Here is a 13624-nt window from a genome sequence, read left to right as displayed (position 1 = left end):
CGTTTGAACTGAGACTTGAGTGATGGAAAGGAGCCAGTGGAGCGCAGAGCCGAGTGTCAATCCAGGAAGAAGAGCAGCAAATGCAGAGGCCCTGAGTGGGGGCAGACTGGCAGAGGGTTGAGACAGCAAATGTAGTCACGGGTAGCCTCACTCAGACCTTTGGAGGCCGTAGTTTGGAATGTTGACTTTAGGCAGATGACCGTCGTTGGAATGTTCTAAGCAGGGGGCTGACATGCTTTAGCAAGAAGACTTGGCGTGTGAGGCAGCTGAGTAGCCAGTGAAGGGATTAGAGAGATTCTGTTGAATGAAAGGCACACGGGGTCCTGCTCCCTCGCCCCCTCCATCCTCCCAATGCCCCAGTCTTTCCCCTGTAGCCACCCCAACCCGACCAAAGGGAAGTGGGGGCCCTGGCAGCTGGAGGGTCCCCTGAGGTTCGACTCAGGCAAACAGGAAGCCACAGCCCAGTGAGACGGGCCTGGGAACCAGCAACCAAGAGAGCCGGTCTCCTGGGTCCCTGGCCCTTTTCCCTGCGTGACTGCAGCAGTGACAGACATAGAGCTTCACATACGGGGTGGGGCGAGGTGAGAGAGGAAAAGCAGGGTGGGAGGAGACGGGGTTGTGTGAGGCAGAGAAAAGATTTAAGAGTCAGGACGCCTGCATTCTGATGTCTAATTATACCACCAGCGGAATGCCTGCTCTTAGACAACCCTGCCCTTTGGGGGGCCTCAGTCTTCCCATTTCTGAATGGGTTCCTCCCATAACTGAAGCAGGAGCTTCATGGGGGGAGATCTGGAGACAAAGGGGCATTAACCATCAGTTATTTCTCAGGACCTCTGCAAAGGAGCCCCAGTGGCAAAATGACTTGAACCCTTAGCTCTTAATGGACCTCGTCTTTCATGGACAAAGAGGGCTTGCTATGTGCTGTGATGGGCTACAAATGCTGTATGTATATCATCCAGTTTAATCTCCACAAACAATTTTTGGATACTACTATTATTATCCCCAGTTGATAAAGAGAATGAAGCTCAGGCTTAGAAAGATGAAGACATTTAGCCAAGCAGCAAAGGCAGAGGATTCAAACTCAGGTCTGCCGGATCCCACCCTATGTGTGATGGGCTGATTTTACGGAGGTGGAAGAAGGCCCAAGAGATATTGGTTGAATGAATGAAGCAGGGTGGTGTGTGTGTGTGAAAGGAAACGCATTCAGAGCTTGAGGTTGAAGGGGGGAGGAGGGGGAGAAGGAAGGAGTCTGAACCCACTCATTCAGCAAATATTCCTTGGGCAACTACAGCGTGCCAAGCCCTGTTCTGGGGCACCGTGTGTGCAGTCTGAACCAAACAATCTCTGCCACAGGAGGCTTACATTCTGGGGAGGTGGGGGACAGAAAGCGATCAAATAAGGAAACACACAGACAAGGTCATTCACATGGTGGTAAGGGCTGAGATGAAAATAAAACGGGGTAGCAGGGAGGAGGTGAGTTTTGTGGTTCAGGAGGGGTGCATGGAGACAGGGCCTGAGGCGTGACCACCCCTTCCTCTCCGGGGGGACTGCCCGCCCGCCCCCACAGACGCCCATGCTTCAGTGCCCACCGGGTCCCCGCCTGCCCCAGCATCCCCCGCGCGGCGAAGCTGGGCGCCCCGGGGAGTCTGGCCACCATGCCACCTCCTCTCCTCTTCCTCCTCTTCCTTACCCCTATGGGAGTCAGGCCCGAGGATCCACGCCTAGTGGAGGCTAAAGGTATGTCCGGAGGGCAGAGGGGGATGGAAGGGCTGGAAATCTGGGTTCCGGCTGGGTGCCCTTGGCTGAGTCACTTACCCTCTCTGAGCCTCCATTTTGTTATCTGTAAAATCCAGGGCGGGATTGGAAGGACTCTGAGGACTCATCCACTCCTGGCTGTGGGGTTGGGGGCTCCTCACCCAGTGTGAGGAGTGAAGGGGCCTAGGGGTTCCTTTCTCCCCGCTTCCACCTACCCACCCCACCCGGTCCCTCTCTCTCTCTCTCTCTCCACAGAGGGAGGCAATGCTGTGCTTCCATGCCTTGAAGGTTCCTCGGATGGTCCCCCGGAACACCTGGCCTGGTTTCGGGGCTCCCAATCAAAACCCTTCTTAGAGTTGAGCCTGGGGTTACCAGGCCTGGGCATCCATGTGGGGCCTCTGGGCACCCTGAAGGAGCCCCAGGGAACCCTGCTGTTTCTCTTCAATGTCTCCAAACATATGGGGGGCTTCTACCTGTGCCAGCCAGGCCCACCTTCTGAGCAGGGCTGGCAGCCCGGCTGGACAGTCAGCGTGAAGGGCAGCGGTGAGGTCCGGGCTGGGGCAGGGAGGGCTGGGTGAGAAGAGGGAGGCCCACCAGAGATGGAGGAGGTCCAGCGGCTGAAATGAATCCGGAGGGAGGGGCCGGAGGGGCCGAGGGACAAGCTGGAAGCTAGTTTTAGGTGGCTTCTAAAAACCCCTGTGGCTTTATGACGTCAGCGCCGTGGCTCTATGTCTTTCACTCTTTTCTCTGAGTCGCTCTCTCTCTGTCTCTCTCTGGGTCTTTGCCTCTGCCTTTCTGGGTCTCTGTATCTCTCTTCCTCTCCTGGATGTCTCTGTATTCTGGTTCTGGGTATCTTCCCAGGGAAACTGTTCCGGTGGAATGCTTCAGACCACAATGACCTAGGCTGTGACTCGGGGAACAGAACCTCAACGGGCCCCAGGCCCTCTTCTGGTCACCTCACAAAGTCCCAGCTGCATGTGTGGGGCTGGGACCACTTTAACGAGATCTCACACACAGAAGCGGCCTGTGCTCCATCAAATAGCACATTGAACCAGAGCAACAACCGTGGTAAGGTGATGGCAGAGGGGGGGGTGCCAGGAAGAGGGGGGATGGTGACTGGGACCTGGATGATCTGCAGGGGAGGAGGACCCCCCACCCCAAGCATTACACCTTCCTAGCCGTGGCTCTCCCTGCCCCAGACCTCACTGTGGCCCCGGGCTCCACGCTCTTGCTGTCCTGTGGGGCCTCCCGTACCTCCCTCGTCAGAGGCTCTGTCTCCTGGATCCACAAGTATCCCATGAAGCCTGATGTCAAATTGCTGAGCCTAAACGTGAGCAAACATGCCCAGCACAGAGAGATGTGGGTCATGGGCACCCTTGGGGGAAAGGTGGTTCTGTTACTGCCCGAGGCTACAGCTCAAGATGCTGACACCTATCGTTGTGACCACGGCAACAAGACCACCCAGATGCAGCTGAAGGTCACGGCCCAGTCAGGTAGAGTTTCTCCCAACTGTGGCTCATCTGAGTGGCTGGGGCAGGGAGGGCTGGCTGAGGAGAGGGAAGAACTGGATGCTAGGCAACCTTGGCCCCTTGACCTGAGACCCAGTACCAGCCTCATCATCCCAAACTCCAACCTCTACATTGAGCACCGACCCCAGCTCTTTTCCTCCCTTCCTTCCGAGATACCCACTTTTCCCTGTCTTCTCCTACCACTGGTTATTTTTTCCCATAGACTTTGGGGGAGTCTTCCTCCCTCCCTCACACCTCACTGTTGAAGCCCCGAGCCCTCTTCTTGTGTCTGTCTACACTCCCGCATCCTGTTTGACTCCCAGGCCTCTTTAGGCCACCAGGCTTTGTGACTCAATTTTAGGCTCCATCACATCCCACACCCAGCCAACACCTGGAACTGCCATTTGATATCCCATGGACACTGCAAGCTCAACCTTTACAAAATCAAGCTCGATAGTCTTCTGGGTGGCCCTGTGTAAGTGAAGGACACCTTGCCCACATGCCCACGCCAGGAACCTGGGCATCCTTCCTTTTTTCTTACCCATCCATCAAATTGATTATAATGTTCTGCCCATTCTGTCTCCCTTCATTCAATCCTACCGTGCTACTGCAACCACGCTCTCATACTCAGTCTGAATTTTCCCTGCTAACTTAACCTCAGCACATGGCCACATCCCACTTCTAACCTTGTGAACTCCACTCTGCCCTTCACACTGACCATGGCTGTTCTTAGCTGCAGCAGGAAGCTGATCATCTTGCTCCTCTAAATCCTAACATAGCATCTGATGATAGTCATAGTTTGTCCATGGTTTGCTTAATAGATGCCGCTGCAGGCCCTGTGCGAGGTTCCGGGTCCTCATAGGAAGGGAAGAGAGCACTCCGTGTAGCTTGGGATGTTGAGGATCTGTATCTGGCCAGGGTCTCTCAGACTTATGGCGCTTTGAGGAACTGAGGCTGAAAAGCAAGATGCCAGCCTGGGGTCTTCATCTCATAGCTCCTTCCCCCTACCAGTATGGCATTGGCTGCTGGAGACTGGTGTCTGGAAAGTCCCTGTTGCGACTTTAATTTATCTGATCTTCTGCCTGACTTCCCTGGTGGGTTTTCTTTATTTTCGAAGAGGTGAGTCATGTTCGTCTTCCAAAGCCTTACCCCTCCTTCCTCAGGAGAGCCCACTCTGGCCAGTCTGACAACCATTTTCCCTCCCACACCTCCCCAACAGACCTCAGAATCCCGCCCTCCCTCCGTTTCTACCCTCCCCAAATGACCCGAGCCCTTTGGAATTTGAACTCCCATCTCCTCCAAGTTATCTCCCCAGCATCTCCCAAATCTTCACTCTTGAGTCTCTCCTCTGATTATTCCCCTTAACTCCCACCAGCCCTGATCCTGAGGAGGAAAAGAAAGCGAATGACAGATCCCACTAGAAGGTAATTATTCCAGTGCCCTCCACGCTCTCACTCCTACACTTTGACTTTACACTTTGCACTCAGTTTCCTCTGCTCATGGTGTCTTTTCCCCATCTCTATGGTTGAAATGCTGCCCAGGCTTCAAAGACCAGCACCAAAGCCACCTCCTCTGTGAAGTCCTCCTTGGATGATCACAGATCCCTCTGTAGGCTATGTCAGAAGAGAGATGCTAACTAATAACAAGTGACCACTTTTTTTTTTTTTTTTTGGCTTCACTGGGTCTTCGTTCAGGCATGCAGGATCTTCTATCTTCCCTGCTGTATGTGGAATCTTTAGTTGCGGCATGCATACTCTTGGTTACAACATGTGGGATCTAGTTCCCCAATCAGGGATGGAACCTGGCCCCCTACATTGGGAGCACGTCTTAGCCACCGGACCACCAGGGAAGTTTCAACAAGTGACCACATTTTAACCTCGAAGGGTTTAGCCTGAATCTTTTAAAAAAATATTTCTATTTATTTATTTTTGGCTGTGCTGGGTCTTCTTGCTTCGCGGGCTTTTCTCTATCTGCCGAGAGTGGGCGCTACTCTCTAGCTGTGGTGCCCGGGCTTCTCATTGCGGTTCTCTTGTTGTGGAGCACTGGCTCTAGGGTGAGCAAGCTTCAGTAGTTGCAGTGCGTGGACTCAGTAGTTGAGGTTTTGGGGCTCTAGAGCACAGACTCCATAGTTATGGCTCACAGGCTCAGCTGCTCTGCGGCATGTGGAATCTTCCAGGATCAGGGATCGAACCAGTGTCTCCTGCATTGGCAGGCGTATTCTCTACCACTGAGCCACCAGGGAAGCCCTAGCCTAAATCTTGAGGCCTGGCCTCAAGTGCAACTCCCTTTTCCTCCCCCAGGTTCTTCAAAGTGACGCCTCCCCCGGGAAACGGAGCCAGCAGCCAGTACGGAAACATGCTTTCCCTCTCCATGCCCCACTCTGGCACGGGTAGGTACCTGACCCAGAGCGGGCACCCCACGCATCTTCCTCCAATCTCCTGAGCTCTAAGTCTTCCCGAGCTCGGAGCGCCGCCTTCAGTGAAGAGCCCGCCCCCGCGATGCTGAGCCCCGCCTACATCTGAGCCCCGCCCCCAAGACTAAGGCCCGCCCCCAGAGCTCATATCCCCGCCCCCAGGACTCGGGACCGTAAGTCGGGTTGCGAGAGCAGAACTTCGTCTCTAGATTTAGGTCCCGCCTCTGCCCTGGCTCAAGGCTGGGTACCAAGATGCGGAGTCCTCCAGCAGGGCCTGGAAGCATCCTCTGCCCGTAGCCCTGATCGCCTCCATCTCTTCTCACCCGCCAGGACGCGCCCTGCGGTGGGCTGCGGGCCTCGGAGCCGCCGCGCCGTCCTACGGAAACCCGCGCAGCGACGTCCAGGAGGCCAGAGCCGCGGGGTCCCGGAGCCCGCCAGGAACCGGTGATTGATGGGGGTGGTGATTACTCACATGAGAGGTGTCGGAGCGGTCTGGGGTAGGAATAGTGGACTGGGGCCTAAAGGAGGGGGCCCGTGACCCGGTTCCCACCTCCATCCCCGAACCCCAGGCCCAGAAGAAGAGGAAGGGGAGGCCTACGAGGAACCGGACAGTGAAGAGGGCTCCGAGTTTTACGAGAACGACTCCAAGCTTGGGCAGGACCAACTCTCCCAGGGTAAGACTGCTCTCCCCCATCCCACCTCCTCGGGGCCGTGGGCTGTGGGCCCTCGTTGGATGCCCCTCCTTTCCCACCAGATGGCAGCGGCTATGAGAACCCTGAGGAAGGGAGCTTGGATCCTCAGGATGAAGACTCCTTTTCTAACGGTAATCTGGGGACCTCGTGGGGCCTCGGAGACTCGGGAGAACCCACAGGGCTGGGAATCCCCTACAGGGCAGAGTGGTCCCTGGAGTTCTCTTTTTCCTGCAGGAGCTGAGTCTTATGAGAATGAAGATGAAGAACTGGCCCCGACTGTCACCAGGACAACAGGTGTGTGTGAGGATGGTCACGTTCCTGTGGGGAGGTGGGGTGTGTGTGTGTGTGACTCAAAAGCCAGAAATGACTTCCCTCTTCCTTCTCCAGACTTCCTGAGCCCCCATGGATCAGCCTGGGACCCCAGCAGGGAGGCAACCTCCCTTGGTGAGAAGTGCTTGGGACCTGCCTGTCTTGCCCAGATTGGGTTCATGTGGCCTTGGCTCTGAAGTCAGGCCCCACCTTGACCTTGGCTCTGACCCCTAACACAAGCCTAATTCTGACCTTAGACTTGACTCTTAACCCTAACTTCAGCACTGACCCCACAGCCTATCCTGACCCCCAGTATCCATCCCCATCCCTCATCATCAACAGCAGCCCCAGTCTCAATGTACTTCCAGCCTGGACTTTGACCTCCAGCTCACCCCAGCCCCAGTGCAGACCTCAGCTTTGACCCAAGCTCTCTCTACAACCTCCTGACAACTCTGACTCTGACTCCTTCCAATTCTGTTCTTGACTTTTTCTCTGACCATGAATGTGATCTAACCCACATGTGACCAAACCTTACAATGAACAAAGGCCCAGAACCTGGTGCTAACCCTTCCTAGCACAATATTGCTCAAGCCCCTAAGACCCCCCTCCATTTCTTAGGCTGCGCTTCCCTTCCCCAAGTCCCCAGGATGGCTCCTAGGCCTCCAACTCTCTGTGCCCTGCCCATACAGGGTCCCAATCCTATGAGGATATGAGAGGGATCTTGTATGCAGCTCCCCAGCTCCGTTTCGTTCGAGCCCAGCCTGGTGCCAATCATGAGGAAGGTGGGTGCATCTCCTGCCACCTCCTGTGGTCCTCTGAGACTTCCTCCCTCCTGGCTGACTTCCGGCTCTACTTACATCTTACCCCTTCCTGGTTCTGACCAGATGCAGACTCTTATGAGAACATGGATAATCCCGATGGACCAGAGCCGGCATGGGGAGGAGGGGCTCGCATAGGGTGGAGCACCAGGTGACTCCCTTCAGGTAAGCTGGGAACTGCCCTCCAAGGATGCGAAAGAAGGGAGATGAATAGGGATGGAAGTGGGGTGCTGGCTGCTGGACCTGTTCCCCATCACCCTTTCTTCTGCATAGCCTGAGCCTCTTCAGGGCCCTGAGGTCCTCACCCGACTTCGAAATCTGGGACCCCAAGAAGACAGCGTCAGCCTCTGGAACAATGTTTTGTCAGCCTTTGGATGTGTGTAACTCTGTGTGTGTGTGTGTGTGTGTGTGTGTGTGTGTACACAAGAGAAACTTCAGCCCCCTTTGCACTCCCCAAATAAACTGTGTGTGTGTGTGCTCAGTTGCTCAGTCATGCCTGACTCTTTGCAACCCCATGGACTGTAGCCCATCAGGCTCCTCTGTTCATGGGATTTCCCAGGCAAGAATGTTGAAGTGGGTGGCCATTTTTCTCCTCCAGGGGATCTTCCCGACCCAGGGATCGAACCCACGTCTCCCATGTCTCCTGCATGGCAGGCAGATTCTTTATCACTGACCACCTGGGACCCCAAACTCAGTGAGCCCTTCCGATTCCGGGACACAGTGCCCTTATGGGGGAGAGGAAGGGAAGATTCGAACGCTGGTGCTCCCAGCCCCTCTGGAATCCAGCGGAGGAGGGAGAACTGTGTCTTGGGGACCACAGGGCCTTCTCCCCCGTGACTTGGCTTGCACTCATCCCCCTTACTTGCCTGCCATTCCCGCCATTCAGGCATTCAGTCATGGTTCATTCAGCAGTTGTATGAGGGGCACCAACTGAAGAGGAAGCAATCCAGGAATTGGCAGTCATCACTTCCATTTATTATTTTATTTATTTGGCTGTCCCGGGTCTTAGTTGCAGCACTCCCGATCTGCAATCTTGGATGTGGCATGTGGGCTCTTTAGCTTCGGCATTTCCCCCCCTTACTGTGTAGGCTCTTCATTGTGGAGCACAGGCTTTTCTTGTTGCAGAGTATGGGCTCTAGAGCATTCAGTCGTTACAGCACGTGGCTCTCTTTAGTTGTGGCACACGGGCTTAGTTGCCCATGGCATGTAGGATCTTAGTTCACTGACCAGGGTGCGAACTCTGGTCCCCTGCTTTGGGAGCACAGAGTCTTAGCCACTTGACTACCAGGGAAGTCCCATCACTGTTATTTACTGAGCGTCTACTATAGTCTGACATCAATGAATACATTTAATCTTTCCAATCACCTCACAAGGTTATTAAGCTCTTATGTGCCAAGACTGTATCAAAATATTTTATATTTATTACATGTGTATGTATGTTTATGTATATTAACTCATTTTACCTCCACAAATAACCGTATTTCGTAGATGAGGAACCTGACGCAGAGACACTAAATTACATGCCCAAGGCTTGCCTAGTTAATAAAGATCGGGGTCAGGATTTGAACTCTGGCAGTCTAATTCCAGAACCTATATCATTCTTGACACCCTCCCTTCCTAAGTGCAGTTTTGTAAATGGAAATCCGAGTCAGAGAGGCCAGGTCACATGACTAGCACTTCACAGAGCTGAATCCAGAAATCTGGCTCCTGTTCTAGCCACTGTGCCTATTACCTGGTAAACTGCCTGTGATGTAAACCACAGACACCAAGACTTCAGAGCTAAACGTCTCCAGGCCCTGAAACTTGATGTAGCAATCTCCACCACACCCAGATTCCTGTCTCAGGCAAAGATGGACTCAGTCATTGACAGTTTTGGTATCTTCTGCCTGGCCGCCCCAGCTCCAATGCTCTTCTGAAAATTGGTATCTGAAACCTCATCCCTCTCCTGCTCTCTGTAAGACTGCCTGGACTTTTTCAATACCTACATTTTTATTTCTAGAATTCTTTTTCTTTTTCAATTAAACTTTTTATTTTGTATTGGAGTATAGCTGATTAACAATGTTGTAAATAGTTTCAGGTAGACAGCAAAGGGACTCAGCCATACATCTTTTTTTTTTTTTTCAATTTTTTGCTGCACTGGGTCTTTGTTGCTGCAAGCAGGCTTTCTCTAGTAGCGGTGAGTGGGGCTACTCTTCACTGGGGTGTGTAGGCTTCTCATTGCAGTGGCTTCTCTTGTTGCAGAGCACAGAGCTCTAGGGCGCATGGGCTTAGTTGCCCTGCGGCATGTGGAATCTTTCTGGACCAGGGATCGAATCCGTGTCCCCTGCATTGTCAGGGGGATTCTCAACCACCTTAACCACAAGGGAAGTCCTAGAATCCCTTTTATTAATGCTCCAGTTCTTTCTTCATAATGTCCTGTGTTTATTATTGAGACTCTGTTCCTTCTTATCTCTGAAACTTTAAAACTTACTTTTTCCCTGGTGGCTCAGATGGTAAAGAATCTGCCTGCAATGCAGGAGACCCGAGTTTGATCCCTGAGTTGGGAAGATCCCCTGGAGTAGGAAATAGCAACCCACTCCAGTATTCTTGCCTGGAGAATTCCATGGAGAGAGGAGCCTGGCAGGCTGTAGTCCATGGGGTTGCGGTGTCGGGCACTACTAAGCAACTAACACTTTCATTTTAGCTATTTTAGTATACCTTCCTCATAGGACGATGTATCAGACATAGTTCTAATATTAATAAATGCTTTACAAGTAGCATCTCATTTTATCTTTATGACAATCCTATGAGGAAGGTACACTAAAGTTATTGTTGCCTTAAAGCTGAGAAGACTGAGGCACAGAGAAATTAAATACTTTAATTGCTAACCAACTTTAAGTAACTTACTCAAAATCATTGACCCTCAGTGTTCCCAGTTATAAAGTAGGATTAGGGAGGAGGTGATTACTGTCATCTGTACATGGTGATGTCACCATGGAAGCATTCTTAGTTTCTCCTGCAGGAGTCCCCTGAGTTCCCAGGGCCCCACTCACATCTCCTGGGGCCAGCTTGATTTGGCTTCTGCCACAGTTTTACAGGCTACACGGGTTTCTTATCATTTTATTCAGAGCAAGCTTTTACCCTAGAGGTTTGGTCTGAATCCAAACCCATACTCCAATGGCTCTGGGAATTCTGATGACTTTTTCCAAGCTGTATGCCAAGGTGTGTGGGTGGATTTTTCCCCCCTCTGTCTTCTGTGCCCAGGAGAGAGTCTTTTCTCAGCTCCCAGCTTTGTGCAGGGGGCTTAGTTTCAGCTCGATGCTCTTCCTGAAACTGCAGACTTGACCTCTGTCCCCAGGTGGTCATTAGAACTCCAATCTTAGGGACCCCAGCATTCCAATGGGCTTCTGTTTCACTGCTGTGACTTTGATTTCCTTCTTGATTTCTAGCACTGGGAAAATTCTGTCCTGCTTTTGAGCTCAGGTATGTACTAAGAGAAAGAAAAGAAAGAAAGTGATGCTTCCTGTTATATTTGCATAGTGTATGTTTGGAGTGTGGGGGTTGGGAAATGAACCTTCAGCATTTTCTTAGGCTTCCATCTTGGACACAGTCCGTGTGGCAAAAAAGAAAATAAAATTCCCACATCTAGCTCAAGATTCACCCTCTCCCTACCGTACCCGTCAACTAATGTAAACTTTCCATATTGCCGTAGTCCCCACCATTCTCTATTGTCTCTCACCCAGCCGTGCTTCATTCACGTAGGTTTACTGTCTATGCCTGAAGCATGTAAATTTGTGACTCTTAGTGAAAGCATCCTTCCTCCTTGAGGGTGAATTCAGGTCTGGGTCTTCTCTGTGCCTCTGGTACCCAATCAGAGGATGGCAAAGATGAAGAAATGAATGGGAAAGGAGGAGTCAATGAAGGACTCTGGCAAGTCCTAAGATTTGGAGGGCAAAAACGAGTCATGTGAGCTCGGTTACCTGGGGAATGCTTGGGGGAAGAGAGGAACCAAGGTGTGCCAACTCCAGCCCAGTGCTCTGGAATCAGACTATCTGGGTTTGATCCCAGATCCACTCTTTTTTGACTGTGTGACTCAAGCTCTCTGTGCTGCAGTTTCCTGCTCTGTAAAATAGCCATTGTCATGATAGCTACATTAATGAGTCTTAAGTGAAATATGAAGCATCTGACAGCGGCATAGTAGTCACTCGAACATTGGCTATTTTTACTATGATTTTTAAAATATATATTTACTTATTTGGCTGTGCTGAGCCTTAGCTGTGGCACACAGGATCTTTGATCTTTGTTGCACCATGAGGAATCTTAGCTGGGGCATGTGGGTTTCTAGTTCTCTGACCAGGGATTGAACCCCGGCTCCCTGCATAGGGAGCACGGGGTCTTAACCACTGGACCACCAGGGAAGTCCTAGCTATTATAATTATTTGGCATTTATTAAGGGCCTCTGTGTCCCAAGAGCCAGAGGACACCCAGTACATTTGGGTCAGGACTTCCTCTAGTGTAGGGACCTGCTCAGAAGACGGCCACGCTCAAAGTTTCCCAACTTCCCCATCTCATGATCTGTTTCTTTGGCAGGTACTGGACCACTTATAGCTCGTGAACAGGATTTAGGGAGACGGAGGCTTGAGGGAAATTTCAGGCCCTCAGAGTCACCCCTAGTTTGCAGGAGCCTCTCAGGTAGGGAGGGGCTCCCCAGGTGGCACAGTGATAAAGAATCCACCTGCCAATGCAGGAGACACAAGAGACGTGGGTTCAATCCCTGGGTTGGGAAGATCCCCTGGAGGAGAAAATGGCAACCTGCTCCAGTATTCTTGCCTGGGAAATCCCATGGACGGAGGAGCCTGGCAGGCTACAGTCCTTGGGTAACAAAGAGTCGGACACGACTGAGAGGCTGAACATGCTCAGGTAGGGACCAAGGTGGCAGAAAGACTTTTGGTGCAGTCTCTATTCTTCCAGCTTTGCTGCAAAGAGAAGATGATTTCCTGGGGCTGGGAAGTCCTTGGAGTCCACGCTGCCAGAGCCAGTCTTTGTCCCTTGGGAAACAGCCCCACCTGCTGGGCTTGTGTGACTTCAGTCTTGACTTTGGCTGAGTCTATTTGGAGGACTTAAGATATGGGCTAACTTGAGGTATATGTGTAGTGGATATCAGTGTGGCAGAGGAGGGGGATGGGATAGGATGTAGGTGGCTGTCAAGATGCTGTATTGGATGGGTGTGTGAAGCACAAGCCATGTGAACCCTGTGTGTGTGAGAGACAGGTGGTATTGGCTTTATGCTGTGTGGGCGTTCTGTGTGAAATATGGTATGGCATATATAGTGTGAGGTGTCAGGGGTGTGAAAATTAATAAAGGGAACCCTCACCAAAGTGCAGTTGAAGGGGATGCTTTCATCAGTTACAGGAACAGTTGTCAGTTGAAGACACTCATCATCAATTACAGGAAGAACTGTCAGTTAAAGACCCTAATGGAAGAACCATGGACCGGAAAGAATCTTCAGTTACAGGTCCCAAGAGGAAAAGATGTACGTTTCATCTCCTAGAAGAAATCCATTACCCCAGCAACTCGGACAGTGAGAAGCCATCATTACCCTGAACTCCCACTTTTCTCCAGTGGACATTCCTTCAAAACAACCCCTCCCAATGTCTTCCCTTTTTTTCCTATACAATGACCTTCTCTGTTTATTGGCCTTGCCTATGGCTTTTGCTATAACTTCCTTGTTCTCTACTGTTCCTGAATAAATCTATTTTTGCTGGTAAAAATAACTGACTTTGGTTTTGTCTTTTTGGCTGTGCCACTCCCCTTGAGGGATCTCTAACCAGGGACTGAACCCTGGCCCTTGGCAGTGAAAGCGAGGAGTCCTAACCACTGGACTGCCAGGGAATTCTCTACAATAACTGACTTTTGTTTAGGTCAACAGGGGTCATGCTATTGGAGGCAATGTGGGAGGTGTGACATGTAGGAGGGGGTGTGTCTGTACTGTGTGTGTTGAGGTGCATCTGATATAGGAGGTGTGAATACTGTAGCGTGTGGAGGGTAGGTAACCTCTGAGGTACCCAGTGTCTTTGCTGGGTCAGTTGGGAAAATATAATGAAAAAACGAAACCTTCTTCCAACTCAGAAAACCTCTCTACAGAGGTGG

The 13624-nt window shown here is 51.7% G+C and overlaps 1 protein-coding gene across 5 annotated transcripts; it reads left to right on the top strand.

Annotated features, from left to right (window-relative positions):
- Positions 1–1624: 1624 nt before the first annotated feature.
- CD19 (CD19 molecule) lies at positions 1625–13245 on the top strand. 5 transcript variants are annotated; one of them, XM_043455778.1, is made up of 16 exons: positions 1627–1737; positions 2011–2298; positions 2617–2823; positions 2955–3248; positions 4275–4382; positions 4639–4687; positions 5564–5652; positions 6007–6120; positions 6246–6350; positions 6431–6499; positions 6603–6662; positions 6756–6812; positions 7367–7459; positions 7562–7660; positions 10924–10957; positions 12926–13245. In XM_043455778.1, exons 1-14 carry the CDS (start codon positions 1656–1658, stop codon positions 7648–7650), a joined length of 1704 nt encoding a protein of 567 aa, XP_043311713.1. In that variant the 5' UTR covers positions 1627–1655; the 3' UTR covers positions 7651–7660; positions 10924–10957; positions 12926–13245. The 5 variants fall into 5 exon arrangements, with proteins under 5 accessions (XP_043311710.1, XP_043311713.1, XP_043311709.1 ...); XM_043455774.1 differs by having other exon boundaries at positions 12065–13245; XM_043455775.1 differs by lacking the exons at positions 10924–10957; positions 12926–13245 and adding an exon at positions 7769–7976 and having other exon boundaries at positions 1625–1737.
- Positions 13246–13624: the final 379 nt, after the last annotated feature.

The sequence above is a fragment of the Cervus canadensis genome, chromosome 32, assembly GCF_019320065.1.
Source record: "Cervus canadensis isolate Bull #8, Minnesota chromosome 32, ASM1932006v1, whole genome shotgun sequence".
Lineage (NCBI taxonomy): Eukaryota > Metazoa > Chordata > Mammalia > Artiodactyla > Cervidae > Cervus > Cervus canadensis.
The sequence above is the reverse complement of the archived record's forward strand: the minus strand, read 5'-3'. Positions and strand labels throughout refer to the sequence as shown.